At 54.8% G+C, this 19,578-nt stretch overlaps 2 protein-coding genes across 2 annotated transcripts in view; both read left to right on the forward strand.

Moving 5' to 3' along the window:
* Window positions 1-16,255: 16,255 nt before the first annotated feature.
* Window positions 16,256-19,578, forward strand: part of LOC141201524 (uncharacterized) — a 240,722-nt gene continuing 237,399 nt past the window's right edge. Inside the window, exons 1-3 of the mRNA XM_073663527.1 lie at window positions 16,256-16,365; window positions 17,989-18,086; window positions 18,209-18,326. Coding sequence (XP_073519628.1) covers window positions 18,260-18,326 — 67 coding nt within the window. The 5' untranslated portion in view covers window positions 16,256-16,365; window positions 17,989-18,086; window positions 18,209-18,259. The remainder of the gene's footprint in view (window positions 16,366-17,988; window positions 18,087-18,208; window positions 18,327-19,578) is intronic.
* Window positions 18,247-19,578, forward strand: part of LOC141201530 (uncharacterized) — a 63,533-nt gene continuing 62,201 nt past the window's right edge. Inside the window, exon 1 of the mRNA XM_073663532.1 lies at window positions 18,247-18,326. The gene's annotated coding sequence lies outside the window, so the exon portion shown is untranslated. The remainder of the gene's footprint in view (window positions 18,327-19,578) is intronic.

Genomic DNA, 19,578 nt, shown 5'->3' on the forward strand with positions numbered 1-19,578 from the left:
ACTCAGGACAGACATCCAGGCCCCTCTACAGCTCTTATAGGGAATCCCCATGACAACTCCTCCTGGCAGAGAGCTGCACACAATCACTGCTCTTACAGTAAAGAATCCTTCTCTTCCTCTTCTGGATTTCCTCTTCCCGATGTCGGACTTGTTACATAACACAATAAAGCTGATAGAAATGTAGAGGAGTTACCTCTCCGCTCAGCAGGGAGATGATCTCCAGGGTGAAGTGTAATAATCTTCTGGTGGTCTCGTCCTCGTCCATCCTCGGGGTCATTCAGGAGAAGGAGGGATGAACACTGGATCAGCTGGAGGGATCTCGTCCTGCCGGCGTCTTAATGATAAAGAAGAAGATGGAGATCACAGGGGACGATATAACGACAATCACTGAATTCTGCCCCAAATATCCGACATTTATCAGGAAGAATCTGGAGGAAAAGCCACAAACTCCACCGATCTGACCGCTCATTATCAGCCTCGTAGGAGGACGGTCACCGTGGTAACTACACAGCCAGCGGGGGGGACGGTCACCGTGGTAACTACACCACCAGCGGGGGACGGTCACCGTGGTAACTACAGCGCCAGCGGGGGAAGGTCACCGTGGTAACCACAACTCCAGCGGGAGACGGTCACCGTGGTAACTACAGTGCCAGCGGGGGACGGTCACCGTGGTAACTACACCTCCAGCGGGGGACGGTCACCGTGGTAACTGCACCGCCAGCGGGGGACGGTCACTGTGGTAACTGCACCTCCAGCGGGGGACGGTCAGCGTGGTAACTCCACCTCCAGCGGGGGACGGTCAGCGTGGTAACTCCACCTCCAGCGGGGGACGGTCAGCGTGGTAACTCCACCTCCAGCGGGGGGCGGTCACCGTGGTAACTCCACCTCCAGCGGGGGACGGTCACCTTGGTAACTCCACCTCCAGCGGGGGGCGGTCACCGTGGTAACTCCACCTCCAGCGGGGGACGGTCACCGTGGTAACTCCACCTCCAGCGGGGGACGGTCACCGTGGTATCTCCACCTCCAGCGGGGGGCGGTCACCGTGGTAACCACACCTCCAGCGGGGGACGGTCACCGTGGTAACTACAGCGCCAGCGGGGGACGGTCACCGTGGTAACTCCACCTCCAGCGGGGGGCGGTCACCGTGGTAACTCCACCTCCAGCGGGGGACGGTCACCGTGGTAACTCCACCTCCAGCGGGGGACGGTCACCGTGGTAACTCCACCTCCAGCGGGGGACGGTCACCGTGGTAACTCCACCTCCAGCAGAGGACGGTCACCGTGGTAACTCCACCTCCAGCGGGGGACGGTCACCGTGGTAACTCCACCTCCAGCAGAGGACGGTCACCGTGGTAACTCCACCTCCAGCGGGGGCGGTCACCGTGGTAACTCCACCTCCAGCGGGGGGCGGTCACCGTGGTAACCACACCTCCAGCGGGGGACGGTCACCGTGGTAACTACAGCGCCAGCGGGGGACGGTCACCGTGGTAACTCCACCTCCAGCGGGGGGCGGTCACCGTGGTAACTCCACCTCCAGCGGGGGACGGTCACCGTGGTAACTCCACCTCCAGCGGGGGACGGTCACCGTGGTAACTCCACCTCCAGCGGGGGACGGTCACCGTGGTAACTCCACCTCCAGCAGAGGACGGTCACCGTGGTAACTCCACCTCCAGCGGGGGACGGTCACCGTGGTAACTCCACCTCCAGCAGAGGACGGTCACCGTGGTAACTCCACCTCCAGCGGGGGCGGTCACCGTGGTAACTCCACCTCCAGCGGGGGACGGTCACCGTGGTAACTCCACCTCCAGCAGAGGACGGTCACCGTGGTAACTCCACTTCCAGCGGGGGACGGTCACCATGGTAACTCCACCTCCAGCGGGGGACGGTCACCGTGGTAACTCCACCTCCAGCGGGGGACGGTCACCGTGGTAACTCCACCTCCAGCAGAGGACGGTCACCGTGGTAACTTCACCTCCAGCGGGGACGGTCACCGTGGTAACTCCACCTCCAGCGGAGGACGGTCACCGTGGTAACTCCACCTCCAGCGGGGGACGGTCACCGTGGTAACTACACCTCCAGTGGGGGACGGTCACCGTGGTAACTCCACTTCCAGCAGAGGACGGTCACTGTGGTAACTCCACCTCCAGCGAGGGACGGTCACCGTGGTAACTCCACCTCCAGCGGGGGACGGTCAGCGTGGTAACCACAACTCCAGCGGGAGACGGTCACCGTGGTAACTACAGTGCCAGCGGGGGACGGTCACCGTGGTAACTACACCTCCAGCGGGGGACGGTCACCGTGGTAACTGCACCGCCAGCGGGGGACGGTCACCGTGGTAACTGCACCTCCAGTGGGGGACGGTCACCGTGGTAACTCCACCTCCAGCGGGGGACGGTCAGCGTGGTAACTCCACCTCCAGCGGGGGACGGTCAGCGTGGTAACTCCACCTCCAGCGGGGGACGGTCACCGTGGTAACTCCACCTCCAGCGGGGGACGGTCACCGTGGTAACTCCACCTCCAGCGGGGGACGGTCACCGTGGTAACTCCACCTCCAGCGGGGGACGGTCACCGTGGTAACTCCACCTCCAGCAGAGGACGGTCACCGTGGTAACTCCACCTCCAGCGGGGGCGGTCACCGTGGTAACTCCACCTCCAGCGGGGGACGGTCACCGTGGTAACTCCACCTCCAGCAGAGGACGGTCACCGTGGTAACTCCACTTCCAGCGGGGGACGGTCACCATGGTAACTCCACCTCCAGCGGGGGACGGTCACCGTGGTAACTCCACCTCCAGCAGAGGACGGTCACCGTGGTAACTTCACCTCCAGCGGGGACGGTCACCGTGGTAACTCCACCTCCAGCGGAGGACGGTCACCGTGGTAACTCCACCTCCAGCGGGGGACGGTCACCGTGGTAACTACACCTCCAGTGGGGGACGGTCACCGTGGTAACTCCACTTCCAGCAGAGGACGGTCACTGTGGTAACTACACCTCCAGCGAGGGACGGTCACCGTGGTAACTCCACCTCCAGCGGGGGACGGTCAGCGTGGTAACCACAACTCCAGCGGGAGACGGTCACCGTGGTAACTACAGTGCCAGCGGGGGACGGTCACCGTGGTAACTACACCTCCAGCGGGGGACGGTCACCGTGGTAACTGCACCGCCAGCGGGGGACGGTCACTGTGGTAACTGCACCTCCAGCGGGGGACGGTCACCGTGGTAACTCCACCTCCAGCGGGGGACGGTCAGCGTGGTAACTCCACCTCCAGCGGGGGACGGTCAGCGTGGTAACTCCACCTCCAGCGGGGGGCGGTCACCGTGGTAACTCCACCTCCAGCGGGGGACGGTCACCTTGGTAACTCCACCTCCAGCGGGGGGCGGTCACCGTGGTAACTCCACCTCCAGCGGGGGACGGTCACCGTGGTAACTCCACCTCCAGCGGGGGACGGTCACCGTGGTATCTCCACCTCCAGCGGGGGGCGGTCACCGTGGTAACCACACCTCCAGCGGGGGACGGTCACCGAGGTAACTACAGCGCCAGCGGGGGACGGTCACCGTGGTAACTCCACCTCCAGCGGGGGGCGGTCACCGTGGTAACTCCACCTCCAGCGGGGGACGGTCACCGTGGTAACTCCACCTCCAGCGGGGGACGGTCACCGTGGTAACTCCACCTCCAGCGGGGGACGGTCACCGTGGTAACTCCACCTCCAGCAGAGGACGGTCACCGTGGTAACTCCACCTCCAGCGGGGGACGGTCACCGTGGTAACTCCACCTCCAGCAGAGGACGGTCACCGTGGTAACTCCACCTCCAGCGGGGGCGGTCACCGTGGTAACTCCACCTCCAGCGGGGGACGGTCACCGTGGTAACTCCACCTCCAGCAGAGGACGGTCACCGTGGTAACTCCACTTCCAGCGGGGGACGGTCACCATGGTAACTCCACCTCCAGCGGGGGACGGTCACCGTGGTAACTCCACCTCCAGCAGAGGACGGTCACCGTGGTAACTTCACCTCCAGCGGGGACGGTCACCGTGGTAACTCCACCTCCAGCGGAGGACGGTCACCGTGGTAACTCCACCTCCAGCGGGGGACGATCACCGTGGTAACTACACCTCCAGTGGGGGACGGTCACCGTGGTAACTCCACTTCCAGCAGAGGACGGTCACTGTGGTAACTCCACCTCCAGCGAGGGACGGTCACCGTGGTAACTCCACCTCCAGCGGGGGACGGTCAGCGTGGTAACTCCACCTCCAGCGGGGGGCGGTTACCGTGGTAACTCCACCTCCAGCGGGGGACGGTCACCTTGGTAACTCCACCTCCAGCGGGGGGCGGTCACCGTGGTAACTCCACCTCCAGCGGGGGGCGGTCACCTTGGTAACTCCACCTCCAGCGGGGGACGGTCAGCGTGGTAACTCCACCTCCAGCGGGGGGCGGTTACCGTGGTAACTCCACCTCCAGCGGGGGACGGTCACCTTGGTAACTCCACCTCCAGCGGGGGGCGGTCACCGTGGTAACTCCACCTCCAGCGGGGGACGGTCAGCGTGGTAACTCCACCTCCAGCGGGGGGCGGTTACCGTGGTAACTCCACCTCCAGCGGGGGACGGTCACCTTGGTAACTCCACCTCCAGCGGGGGGCGGTCACCGTGGTAACTCCACCTCCAGCGGGGGACGGTCACCTTGGTAACTCCACCTCCAGCGGGGGGCGGTCACCGTGGTAACTCCACCTCCAGCGGGGGGCGGTCACCTTGGTAACTCCACCTCCAGCGGGGGGCGGTCACCGTGGGGCGGTCACCGTGGTATCTCCACCTCCAGCGGGGGACGGTCACCGTGGTAACTCCACCTCCAGCGGGGGACGGTCACCGTGGTAACTCCACCTCCAGCGGGGGACGGTCACCGTGGTAACTCCACCTCCAGCGGGGGTCGGTCACCGTGGTAACTCCACCTCCAGCGGGGGACGGTCACCGTGGTAACTCCACCTCCAGCGGGGGTCGGTCACCGTGGTAACTCCACCTCCAGCGGGGGACGGTCAGCGTGGTAACTCCACCTCCAGCGGGGGACGGTCACCGTGGTAACTCCACCTCCAGCGGGGGACGGTCACCGTGGTAACTCCACCTCCAGCGGGGGGCGGTCACCGTGGTAACTCCACCTCCAGCGGGGGGTGGTCACCTTGGTAACTCCACCTCCAGCGGGGGGCGGTCACCTTGGTAACTCCACCTCCAGCGGGGGACGGTCACCGTGGTAACTACACCTCCAGCGGGGGACGGTCACCGTGGTAACTCCACCTCCAGCGGGGGGCGGTCACCTTGGTAACTCCACCTCCAGCGGGGGACGGTCACCGTGGTAACTCCACCTCCAGCGGGGGTCGGTCACCGTGGTAACTCCACCTCCAGCGGGGGACGGTCAGCGTGGTAACTCCACCTCCAGCGGGGGACGGTCACCGTGGTAACTCCACCTCCAGCGGGGGACGGTCACCGTGGTAACTCCACCTCCAGCGGGGGGCGGTCACCGTGGTAACTCCCACCTCCAGCGAAGGACGGTCACTGTGGTAACTCCACCTCCAGCGGGGTCGGCCACCGTGGTAACTCCACCTCCAGCGGGGACGGTCACCGTGGTAACTCCACCTCTAGCGGGGGACGGTCACCGTGGTAACTACACCTCCAGCGGGGGACGGTCACCGTGGTAACTACACCTCCAGCGGGGGACGGTCACCGTGGTAACTACACCTCCAGCGGGGGACGGTCAGCGTGGTAACTACACCTCCAGCGGGGGACGGTCACCGTGGTAACTACACCTCCAGCGGGGGTCGGTCACCGTGGTAACTCCACCTCCAGCAGGGGTCGGTCACCGTGGTAACTCCACCTCCAGCGGGGGCGGTCACTGTGGTAACTCCACCTCCAGCGGGGGCTCAGTGCTGGAGTCCCCGCCCTGTACACAGACAGCAGCCTCCGCTGTGACTCCATCCATCACCACTGGGGCTGACACCAGAGAGCAACAGAGCGCAACACAGAGCTATACCGAGCGGGAGGAGCTGCGGTGACGTCATCACATCACATGGCCTTCACATCTCTCCTGAGCTCCGCCCACTGATCACATGGCGGTGACGTCACCACAGGTCCTTCACCACCTCTCTCCTGAGCTCCGCCCCCTGAGCACATGGCGGTGACGTCACCACAGCTCCTTCACCCCCCTCTCTCCTGAGCTCCGCCCCCTGATCACATGGCGGTGACGTCACCACAGCTCCTCCCGCTCTCAGTGCAGCAGCTCCGTCCTGGTTGTGCGCAGCTCTTGCTCTCTGGTATCAGCCAGCAGCAGGTTTCCGCTTCCCGCCATTCCGGTGAGATTACAGGGAGGGTTTGTGGTGAATCTGTGAGAGGAGAGTGTGGGGTGAGATCAGAGCTGTTCCTGTGGAGGCTCCTGCTCCATGTGACTGCGGCTCCTCAGTGTTGTATGGGGGATGTGCAGCGGCTCCTCCTCACCTCACCGCCCCCGCTGGAGGTGGAGTTACCACGGTGACCGCCCCCCGCTGGAGGTGGAGTTACCACGGTGACCGTCCCCCGCTGGAGGTGGAGTTACCACTGTGACCGTCCCCCGCTGGAGGTGCAGTTACCACGGTGACCGTCCCCCGCTGGAGGTGGAGTTACCACGGTGACCGTCCCCCGCTGGAGGTGGAGTTACCACGGTGACCGTCCCCCACTGGAGGTGAAGTTACCACGGTGACCGTCCCCCGCTGGAGGTGGAGTTACCACGGTGACCGTCCCCTGCTGGAGGTGGAGTTACCACGGTGACCGTCCCCCGCTGGAGGTGGAGTTACCACGGTGACCGACCCCTGCTGGAGGTGGAGTTACCACGGTGACCGACCCCCGCTGGAGGTGTAGTTACCACGGTGACCGTCCCCCGCTGGAGGTGTAGTTACCACGCTGACCGTCCCCCGCTGGAGGTGTAGTTACCACGGTGACCGTCCCCCGCTGGAGGTGTAGTTACCACGGTGACCGTCCCCCGCTGGAGGTGTAGTTACCACGGTGACCGTCCCCCGCTAGAGGTGGAGTTACCACGGTGACCGTCCCCGCTGGAGGTGGAGTTACCACGGTGGCCGACCCCGCTGGAGGTGGAGTTACCACAGTGACCGTCCTTCGCTGGAGGTGGGAGTTACCACGGTGACCGTCCCCCGCTGGAGGTGGAGTTACCACGGTGACCGTCCCCCGCTGGAGGTGGAGTTACCACGGTGACCGTCCCCCGCTGGAGGTGGAGTTACCACGGTGACCGCCCCCGCTGGAGGTGGAGTTACCACGGTGACCGTCCTCCGCTGGAGGTGTAGTTACCATGGTGACCGCCCCCACTGGAGGTGTAGTTACCACACTGACCGTCCCCTGCTGGAGGTGTAGTTACCACGGTGACCGACCTCTGCTGGCGGTGTGGTTACCACGGTGACTGTCCTCCTACGAGGCTGATAATGAACGGTCAGGTCGGCGGAGGAGGCCGCGGTGGAGTTTGTGGCTTTTCCTCCAGATTCTTCCTGATAAATGTCGGATATTTGGGGCAGAATTCAGTGATTGTCGTTATATCGTCCCCTGTGATCTCCATCTTCTCGTTTATCATGAAGGCGCCGGCAGGACGAGATCCCTCCAGCTGATCCAGTGTTCATCCCTCCTTCTCCTGAATGACCCCGAGGATGGACGAGGACGAGACCACCAGAAGATTATTACACTTCACCCTGGAGATCATCTCCCTGCTGAGCGGAGAGGTAACTCCTCTACATTTCTATCAGCTTTATTGTGTTATGTAACAAGTCCGACATCGGGAAGAGGAAATCCAGAAGAGGAAGAGAAGGATTCTTTACTGTAAGAGCAGTGATTGTGTGCAGCTCTCTGCCAGGAGGAGTTGTCATGGGGATTCCCTATAAGAGCTGTAGAGGGGCCTGGATGTCTGTCCTGAGTGTAATAATATTCCAGGTTATGGCCCCAGATTACTGGAGACGGTTATTGATCCCGGGATTTCTACTGATTGTCAGATCTGGAGTCGGGAAGGAATTCTTCTCCCTAAGTGTCTCTCTCCATACACAGGATTACACAATAGTGAGGAAGACACCAGGGGAGGGTGTGACTCCCATCATCCATCTCCAGGAGTCAGGAGGGCGGAGCCCGGACCCCATCAAAGAGCCTCCCCCGCACCCCCCGATACATGAGAGGAAGAAGAAGAAGATCCTAGAGCTCAGCAACAAGATGATTGAGCTGCTGAGCGGAGAGGTGACTGCTGGGACATTATGCAGGACAGCACTGGAGGATTCTGGGTGATGACCCGAGAGGTGACTGCTGGGACATTATACAGGACAGCACTGGAGGATTCTGGGTGATGACTGGAGAGGTGACTGCTGGGACATTATACAGGACAGCACTGGAGGATTCTGGGTGATGACCGGAGAGGTGACTGCTGGGACATTATACAGGACAGCACTGGAGGATTCTGGGTGATGACCGGAGAGGTGACTGCTGGGACATTATACAGGGCAGCACTGGAGGATTCTGGGTGATGACAGGAGAGGTGACTGCTGGGACATTATACAGGACAGCACTGGAGGATTCTGGGTGATGAGTGGAGAGGTGACTGCTGGGACATTATACAGGACAGCACTGGAGGATTCTGGGTGATGAGCAGAGAGGTGACTGCTGGGACATTATACAGGACAGCACTGGAGGATTCTGGGTGATGAGCGGAGAGGAGACTGCTGGGACATTATACAGGACAGCACTGGAGGATTCTGGGGGATGAGTGGAGAGGTGACTGCTGGGACATTATACAGGACAGCACTGGAGGATTCTGGGTGATGACTGGAGAGGTGACTGCTGGGACATTATACAGGACAGCACTGGAGGATTCTGGGTGATGACCGGAGAGGTGACTGCTGGGACATTATACAGGACAGTACTGGAGGATTCTGGGTGATGAGCGGAGAGGTGACTGCTGGGACATTATACAGGACAGCACTGGAGGATTCTGGGTGATGAGCGGAGAGGTGACTGTTGGAACATTATACAGGACAGCACTGGAGGATTCTGGGTGATGACCGGAGAGGTGACTGCTGGGACATTATACAGGACAGCACTGGAGGATTCTGGGTGATGACCGGAGAGGTGACTGTTGGAACATTATACAGGACAGCACTGGAGGATTCTGGGTGATGACCGGAGAGGTGACTGCTGGGACATTATACAGGACAGCACTGGAGGATTCTGGGTGATGAGCGGAGAGGTGACTGCTGGGACATTATACAGGACAGCACTGGAGGATTCTGGGTGATGAGCGGAGAGGTGACTGCTGGGACATTATACAGGACAGCACTGGAGGATTCTGGGTGATGAGCGGAGAGGTGACTGCTGGGACATTATACAGGACAGCACTGGAGGATTCTGGGTGATGAGCGGAGAGGTGACTGTTGGAACATTATACAGGACAGCACTGGAGGATTCTGGGTGATGACCGGAGAGGTGACTGCTGGGACATTATACAGGACAGCACTGGAGGATTCTGGGTGATGAGTGGAGAGGTGACTGCTGGGACATTATACAGGACAGCACTGGAGGATTCTGGGTGATGACCGGAGAGGTGACTGCTCGGACATTATACAGGACAGCACTGGAGGATTCTGGGTGATGACTGGAGAGGTGACTGCTGGGACATTATACAGGACAGCACTGGAGGATTCTGGGTGATGAGCGGAGAGGTGACTGCTGGGACATTATACAGGACAGCACTGAAGGATTCTGGGTGATGACCGGAGAGGTGACTGCTGGGACATTATACAGGACAGCACTGGAGGATTCTGGGTGATGACCGGAGAGGTGACTGCTGGGACATTATACAGGACAGCACTGAAGGATTCTGGGTGATGACCGGAGAGGTGACTGCTGGGACATTATACAGGACAGCACTGAAGGATTCTGGGTGATGACCGGAGAGGTGACTGCTGGGACATTATACAGGACAGCACTGGAGGATTCTGGGTGATGAGCGGAGAGGTGACTGCTGGGACATTATACAGGACGGCACTGGAGGATTCTGGGTGATGAGCGGAGAGGTGACTTCTGGGAGATTATACAGGACAGCACTGGAGGATTCTGGGTGATGAGCGGAGAGGTGACTGCTGGGACATTATGCAGGACAGCACTGGAGGATTCTGGGTGATGACCGGAGCGGTGACTGCTGGGACATTATACAGGACAGCACTGGAGGATTCTGGGTGATGAGCGGAGAGGTGACTGCTGGGACATTATACAGGACAGCACTGGAGGATTCTGGGTGATGAGCGGAGAGGTGACTGCTGGGACATTATACAGGACAGCACTGGAGGATTCTGGGTGATGAGCGGAGAGGTGACTGCTGGGACATTATACAGGACAGCACTGGAGGATTCTGGGTGATGAGCGGAGAGGTGACTGCTGGGACATTATACAGGACAGCACTGGAGGATTCTGGGTGATGAGCGGAGAGGTGACTGCTCGGACATTATACAGGACAGCACTGGAGGATTCTGGGTGATGAGCGGAGAGGTGACTGCTGGGACATTGTACAGGACAGCACTGTAGGATTCTGGGTGATGACTGGAGAGGTGACTGCTGGGACATTATACAGGACAGCACTGGAGGATTCTGGGTGATGAGCGGAGAGGTGACTGCTGGGACATTATACAGGACGGCACTGGAGGATTCTGGGTGATGACGGTGTCGTTGTTGTCAGGTTCCTATAAGGTGTCAGGGCGTCGCTGTCTATCTCTCCATGGAGGAGTGGGAGTATCTAGAAGGACACCAGGATCGGTACCAGGAGGTGATGATGGAGGCGCTCCGGCCTCTGACATCACCAGGTGAGAGGAGACTCTTGTTGGCTCCGGTGGATGTGATGACGTCTCTCGGCCTCCTCCTATAATAGATGATTTTTCTCCAGACTTGCTCTGGTTTTCTCTACATTTTCTCACAGCTTTCATTCCCTGATTCTTCTCTTCTGATCTGTGAGTCGCGGTTTCTCCGCTGTCGTCTTCATCAGTCTTGAGTCTTCGTCCTCGGCGGCTTCTTTCAGAATCTTTCACCTTCCTTAGAGCATCGGTCACATTTTGTCTGCACATGTCCCAGCGCTTCTGTCCGTTCTCTCCTGTGAGATCTTTCGGTACCTGAGTCTGTTGTGGATCGTTACTCAGCAGAGTCGGGGTTAATTTACTGATGATTTTCCTCCTAATCCGCTGTCGCTCGTCCGTCCCTCAGAATCGGTGCCGGCTCAATGTCGTCATCAGTCGTGGTCGGGCGTCCGGCTCCTCCCTCTTGGCTGACACTTGTGTGATCTTCCTTGGTCTCCTCCGTTCATTCTTCTTCTTTGTGACAAATCACTTTCTCCGTACTGAGCACAAAGTCCTGGATAAATATCGGCACCGGACCGTCCCTCAGACCCCGAAACACGAGTCCTGACATGAAGATGGAGCGTGGTGGAGCCGATCACCCCCCAGAGCCGGACATGGAGGCTCCAGCAGTTCTCCGGCCCCCGCGTCTATTCACCACTCGCTCTGCAGGCGGAGAAGCACAGAACTTTCCGCACTGGAGGAGACGGTCTCATCACCGCGCACTCCTCTCTATAGGGGGAATGTGTCTCCTGGAGGACAGCGGAGATTCTGAGTACGGAGAGTTATAGGCCATGTAATGCCCCATGGGAAATAAGATATGCAAATTTCCTTTTGCCAGATGCAGAGAACATGGTCTCTAGCGCCATCTACAGGATTCAGAAATCCTAGGAGTCAATGTCAAAGTTTCAAACCCATCCTGATAGGGCAAATTTCCATTTTTTTCCTCCCCTTCTTCTATAGGCCATAATATTTATATTTTTCCATCCACAGATGTTTGAGCTCTTCTGTTTTTTACATGACATTTTACCATATAATGTGCTGAAAAACAGGAAAAATTCCAGATGAGGCCAAACAGTTAATAAAAAGAAAACAAAAATCCTATTCCACATTTATGTTTTGGGTTTTGTGACCTCGCTGTGAATTTCCAGGTCATTACAGTTACGGTGATTCCAAACTTCCATTTTTTTTTTTTTAGAATATATTTTATGGGTTAAATATTCAGAACTGTTCCTGACACCCAGGGCCGGCGTCAGCACCCGGCGCACCCGGGCAAGTGCTGGGGCCCTGAGCAGGCAGGGGGGCCCACTGGCGGTCGCGCACCCCGCTGGGCCATGGGCGGAGGAGAGCGGTGTCAGTGCCCACCCTTCTCCGCCGCTTGCTCAGGGCCCCGGCAGCCGGATAATTACCTCTCCCCGTGCCTCCGCAGATCCGCCGTCTTCCTGCTGTGCGCTTCCTGTGACGTCTCAGGTCAGAGGGCACGGTGACGTCTTTCCACCGGGCGCTCCCCTGAGCCGTCACAGGCAGCGCAGAGAGGGACGACGCCGGCCACGCTGGAGTCCGGACCCGAGCAGCGGCTGGAGGAGGGAGGTGAGTATTTGATTTTTTTTTTTTTTAATGTATGGAGACATGGGGCATAATATGGGGAGGGGGGTGACATCCTGCATGGGGCATAATATGGGGGGGTGACATCTTGCATGGGGCATTATAAAGAGAGGGGGGGATGACATCCTGCATGGGGCATTATAAAGAGAGGGGGGGTGACATCCTGCATGTGGCATTATAAAGAGAGGGGGGGTGACATCCTGTATGGGGCATTATAAAGAGAGGGGAGGGGTGACATCCTGCATGGGGCATTATAAAGAGAGGGGAGGGGTGACATCCTGCATGGGCATTGTAAAGAGAGGGGGGGTGACATCCTGCATGGGGCATTATAAAGAGAGGGGAGGGGTGACATCCTGCATGGGGCATTATAAAGAGAGGGGGGGTGACATCCTGTATGGGGCATTGTAAAGAGAGGGGGGGTGACATCCTGCATGGGGCATTATAAAGAGAAGGGGGTGACATCCTGCATGGGGCCTTATATGGGGGCCAGTATTCCGTATGGGGCCTTATATGGGGGCCAGTATTCCGTATGAAGCGTTATATGGGGGCCAGTATTCCGTATGGAGCCTTATATGGGGGCCAGTATACTGTGTGGAGCGATTCGCTGGTTTCTGAGCTATTGTGGAATTTACAATAGATATCACTCATGTAATGTAAGAAGTGAAATCTTTGCATTGTACTATATATATATATATATATATATTTCTCTGCGGTATCTGTGCATCATGAATCGTGGTATGTGTTAAAGGGGCCACTGAGACTCTTTCGCCCGGGGCCCAGAAAAACCTGGAGCCGGCCCTGCTGACACCCATCACTATCTTCCTTTATCGGAGCTGTGTGAGGGCTTCTCTTCTTGAATGGCCGCTGACCTTTTTATTGGTACCATTTTAGGGGTATCTGTGACTTTTTGATCTATTTTCATTGCAGTTTTGGGGAGGTGTTTTTGAGGTTTTGATGTTTTTTTCCTTATGGCGTTTACTGTGTGGGATAAATCCTGAAGTGAAAATGCCAAATATGTTTGTTTTTTTTTAAAAAAAAAATAAATAAAATTCTTCTCATTTTGGGAGACAAAGCAAAAATAATGGCGACTTCAACCTAAGATCCTTGTTGTGGATCCGGGTGGTGGAACCTCTGTGCTGCGGTGCAAGGAGGGACCAGAGGAGCGTGACTAAGGTCGCACAGCGGCTCAGTCGACTCCGTGAACCAGGGAGGGACCGAGCAGAGGGACCAGGTGCCACTCTGGGACCGACCTTGTATGAGAGCAGGTGATTCCCACGGGTCAGATGGCAGGAACTGACCGGTACAGCGGATGAGCACAGCAGGCAGGCTGACTTGTAGACAAGCAGGCTGATTCGGCTGATAGCCAGACGAGTGCTCCAGGTAGGCAAACTGGCGGGCACAACAGGTAACTGGTAGAGACGCCGATGCTACAATCCTATTCATACCGGGCTTCATAGGAAACCCATGGAGGCAGAGACGGGGGTCTTCTGCAGGCCGCTGGTAGTCATGGCAAACCGTTGTTGGGATCCTCCGATTTATTGACTGATTGGCAGGAGAATGGGACACCCAACCACATAAAGGGAACCTGTCATGTAAAATAACACTATTAACCTGCAGATGTTCCCTAGCAGTGTTCGGTTTCCAGTCATAGTTTCGGCCGGCGCAGCTACAGTCACTGTTGAGTGTATAGAGAGCAGCTTATGTTACCGCGCCCCCGGCACTGACTGACAGCCGGGTCAACATTTGAGCTGGCTATCAGTCAGTACCTGGGGGCGCGGATTCAGTCTCTCCTCAGTATACAGTGAGCAGCGGCTGAATCCGCACCCCCGGCACTGACTGACTGCCAGCTCTAATGCTGAGCTGGCTGTCAGTCAGTGCCGGGGTGCGGTAAGTGCTGCCGCTCTCTTTACACTGAGCAGTGACTGTAGCTGCTCCGACCCAAACTCTATGACCGGAAGCCAAACACTGTGGAGTGGAATAAGGTTCATTTCCTACCGACAGCGTGGCTGTAAATGTGGGCGCCAAGCAGGTTCAAAATGCTATTAACCTGTAGATTGGCCTGATGTCTGCAGGTTAATAGCATTGTTTTACATAACGGGTTCCCTTTAAATGGCACTGTCAGGCTGTCAGCAGCAGTGAAGTGGTTAAATGGCAGCAATTGGAGCTCTCTCCACATACGTGCACCTGGCATGCTCCATGCATGAACACCAGATATCAGCAAGGGGTTAAAGAGCGTTATCACATGACATCAGAATGCGCGGGACGGGGTGTTCTCGCCTCAAGGGCTCAACGATAGCAAAATGTCAGGTGGTCCGCTCCTCCTCTTCATGGGGTCTGATCAGAATCATATAAGTGGGATGATGACGCAGGTGTTGGCCCTGCAGGAACATCGGGCAGCACAAGGGTGGTAATAATAAGTGTAAGTCTCCCTTAAAGGGATGTTTGCTCAGAAGAATATGTATTATGGAGCTTTTCTGTGGAGTCTGACCAGACAATCTCTCCTTGGCTCCCCGTGTGCATCAGTAAGCGCCCATGACCCCGGTGCCTGCTCTCTAGTTGTCCTTTCTACACATTGATAGGTACTAACCGCTGTGTACCGGGTGCTCCCCACAACACCGTCCTTCCGGGCGCTGTGACTTCATCCGTCAGCCGTACATGTGCCTTTTTTCCTCCTTTAGAGACAAACGCTGCACTTGCTGCCTATTTTAGTGTTTATATCGAGGCGGATGTTGAGATTTATCTCTATTTAAAGAAGAATAAAAAAGCGGTAACTTATCTTTTAATAGGAGGATGTCAGGTTCTCTCCTCTGAGTGATCCCAGAGGATCCTGTCCAGGAGGGAGGCCACATCCACATAGTGACATTGTGAGCTCTCAAAAAACAATCACTGGTAAATGGTCACCATCCGTCCCCCAATCTCCATAATGGCGAATTAGGAAAGGAACCGATGGATAGAAGTGTGGAGCTTTCTCCAGCTCCTCTGTGGTTCCATCCCTGATGGAGATGAATCTTGGAGAAGTTGTGTTTCTTAGTACGGCTCCTCCATCTGACTGACGAGGGTCTTCTCCAGGGCTGTGGAGTCGGTAAGCCAAACCTCCGACTCCTCAATTTCCATGACTCCGACTCCCTCATACACGGCTCATGTTTAAGTGATAAATTTACTGTACCACAGATTCATCTCATCTAAAAGTCTAGACCCTTAGATCAGGAATAGGACGGACATTTATAGGACATTTCATAACTTTCCCAAATTCTTATGAAAAAATATTTCCCACAAACTGCATTGAATTACTATACCCAATTTATTATATATTTTAGGGGTCACTCGGTCCATTTTATATCGACTCCAGCAAAATGGGCTCCAACTCCACAGCCCTGATCTTCTCTGTCCCTCTCCTCATGGTCTTCATCCTCCGAGTGCAGAGCAGAGAGCATTAGGCTTTGGCCTCGCTGATTATCACTTCATACTTGAGGCCCACAATGTGCTGGGTCCTCGGTACCGGTGGTGAGGACCACAACAATGTAATTTAGTCCCTGATACATAAATATAGAATTACCGGTTCTGAGAGACGAGCCTCATATATAGACAGATACACGGCAGGTCATGTATTCAGTCTGTGTGTCTCCACAGATGGATCCAGGAGGAGAAATCCACCAGAGAGATGTCCCCGTCCTCTGTATCCCCAGGACTGTCCAGAGGAGAATCACAACATCCCGGAGGATCATCAGGTAGATGACACTGAAGTCCCCACAACATCTGACCATGAAGTGATGGGACCTGAGCTCATCTTACATTGTTCTTTTTAGGGTGAAGATCTGATTGATATTAAGGTTGAGGTTATACATGGAGTAAAAGAGGCGACTGCAATATGGGCCGATCAGCAGGGTGAGGAGGGAGACTATCATGTCTGTTCTGCGGTCAGCTACTACTACTCCCATCATCACATGACACAATCTGCAGTGTCATGTAAAAGTTCGGTCACCCCTGGTCAAAATGACTTATTGTGAACAGTTAAGCAAGTTGAAGATGAAATGATCTAAATGGCCTAAAGTTAAAGATGACACATTTCCTTTGTATTTTAGGAAAAAATAAGAAATATTGACATTTTTTACAGTTTAAAAACTACTAAAAGGAAAATGGGCTGATGTAAAAGTTTGGGCGCCCTTGGAGATTTGTGTGCTCAGATGACTTCAACCAAGGTCTCAGACCTTACTTAGCCTGTTAGGGTTATGACTCGTTCACTATCATCGATAGTAAAGACCAGGTGATGCCAATTTCTTAGCTTTATAAAAACCCAGCCTCCTCTAACATTGTGCCAGAACCAGCAGCCATGGGTTCTTCTAAACAGCTGCCAAGTACTCAGAAAATGGTGGAGGCCACAAAGCAGGAGAAGGCTATAAGAAGATAGCAAAGCGTTTTCAAGTTGCCCTTTCCTCAGAAATGTAATTTAGAAATAGCAGTTACCAGGCACAGTGGAGGTCAATATAAGGTCTGGAAGACCAAGCAAAATTTCAGTGAGAGCTGCTCGTAGGATTGCTAGAGAGGCAAATCAGAACACCCAGCTGACTGCAAAAGACTTTCACAAAGATTTAGCAGACTCTGGAGTTGAGGTACATTGTCCTACTGTTCAGAGACACCTGCACAAATATGGCCGTCATGGAAGAGTCATCAGAAGAAAACCTCTCCCGCATTCTCACCATAAAATTCAGTGTCAGAAGTACAAAAGAACATCTAAACAAGCCTGATGCATTATGGAAACAAGTCCTGTGGACCGATGAGGTTAAAATAGAAAATGATCAGAGGTATGTGTGGAGGAAAAAGGGCACAGAATTTTAGGAAAAGAACATCTCGCCAACTATTAAGCATGGGGGTGGATCAATCATGCTTTGGGGTTCTGTTTCAGTCAGTGGCACAGGGAACATTTCACGGGTAGAGGGAAGAATGGGTTCAATGAAATTTCAACAAATTCTTGATGCAAACATAACAGCATCTGTAAAAAAGCTGAAGGTGAAAAGAAGATGGCTTCTACAAAAGGATAATGATCCTAAAAACAGGTCAAAATCCACAATAGAAGACCTGAAAAGGCGCAAACTGAAGGTTTTACAATGGCCCTCACAGTCCCCTGATCTGAACATCTTGAAAATCTGTGGCTAGACCTCAAAATAGCAGAGGAGGCAAGACGACCCAAGAATCTCACAGAACTGGAAGAATTCTCAAAGGAAGAAAGGATGAAAATCCCTCAAATAAGAATTTGGCCAAAAAAGGTTTACACGCTGTGATACTTGCAAAAGGGGGTGCTACTAGGTACTAACCATGCAGGGTGCCTAAACTTTTGCATTATTTATTTATTATTTGCCTAAAATACAAAGGAAATGTGTCATCTTTAACTCTAGGCCTTTTAGAGATCATTTCATCTTCAACTTGCTTGTTCACAATAACAGTAATTTTAACCATTGGGGCCCAAACTTTTACATGTCACTGTATTCTGTCACTATGTGTTTCCTACAGATGGACTCGTGGAAAGAAATCCACCAGAGAGATGTCCCCGTCCTCTGTATCCCCAGGACTGTCCAGAGGAGAATCACAACATCCCGGAGAGTCATCAGGTAGACGGTGCTGAGCCCTGTACCGGATCTGTATATGGGGGGACATTTCTGATCGAGGTCATAGATGTCACAGATTTTGGTGGTTTCTTGTATTGCGCTGATTGTTACATCTGATATATCAGGAGGAAGATCCGACTAAGAATAAAGAGGAGGACGAGACAGAAGAAGAAGCGATGACGAGGGGGGATCAGCCGTGTGTGAGTGACGGGAAGGAGGAGATTCCGGTAGATGTTTCCACAGGTGTGTAATAATGTCCAGTGTATAATAATTACTGGCTTTAATATTACTTCCATCCTTTACTTCCATATTGTTCTTACACAAGTCCCGTGCTGCCATGTAAATGATTCAGCTTGTGATTCAGACAGACTGATTTCTTATAATGAGGCAGATGGAGACATTGTGGACGCCGTCTGACCTGTGATCCGTCGGTGTCCGTCTTTTTAAGCGTGCATAAAAGCGCGGTCCGCCACAGCTTTGTGCACTTTTGAAAAAAAGGACACCGCTGATCAGAGCCAACACAGAGTCCAGAGCAACTCTGCTGTCTCATTATATGAATGGATCCCTCGGAGGTGTCATCTGAAACACGTATTTTGTAAATATTGATTGAAGCCCCGATGTAAGTGCTCAGCGTAGAGCACAGGATAAATGTGATCCAAAATGCCACCAATAAAAGCTTCTACTCAACCCACAAAAAACAAGTCCCTACTCAGGTTCATCATCTGTAAACAGAAGTATAGGGGGCATCCATATTACTGGTAGAACAAAGGCTCTGGAAAAGTGACGTGGCTCCCACTAAAAGAAATCCAGCAAAATCTGCGCTCCCAAATCCAAATACCCCCCTCCTCCTAGGCCCCACAGTGTGCCAAAACCGCTGTTAGCGTCCACATGTTTGTCATTAATGTAGATAGAAGAGCCCACTTAATTTCCAGGGTGTGTGACTCCATAAGCACGAGCCGGGCATAATGTACTGGGCGCTACAAAGTACTGAGCGCTACAAAGTACCGGGCACGACAATGTACCAGTCACTACAATGTACCAGTCACTACAATGTACCAGTCACTACAATGTACCAGGCACTACAATGTACCAGACACTACAATGTACCAGTCACTACAATGTACCGGACACTACAATGTACCAGTCACTACAATGTACCAGGCACTATAATGTACCAGACACTACAATGTACCAGACACTACAATGTACCAGACACTGCAATGTACCAGGCACTACAATGTACCAGGCACTACAATGTACCAGGCACTACAATGTACCAGTCACTACAATGTACCAGACACTACAATGTACCAGTCACTACAATGTACCAGGCACTACAATGTACCAGACACTACAATGTACCAGTCACTACAATGTACCAGGCACTATAATGGCAGATTTGCATTTTCACTTGGCAACATTCATTGCTGATAGTTTCTGGAAAACATTCATGGAGTCAAATTCATCACTACAATAGTAGATAAATTCTTAAAGG

Source organism: Phyllobates terribilis, unplaced genomic scaffold, assembly GCF_046119375.1.
Source record: "Phyllobates terribilis strain yellow unplaced genomic scaffold, ASM4611937v1 Scaffold_117__1_contigs__length_5270597, whole genome shotgun sequence".
NCBI classification, from domain to species: domain Eukaryota; kingdom Metazoa; phylum Chordata; class Amphibia; order Anura; family Dendrobatidae; genus Phyllobates; species Phyllobates terribilis.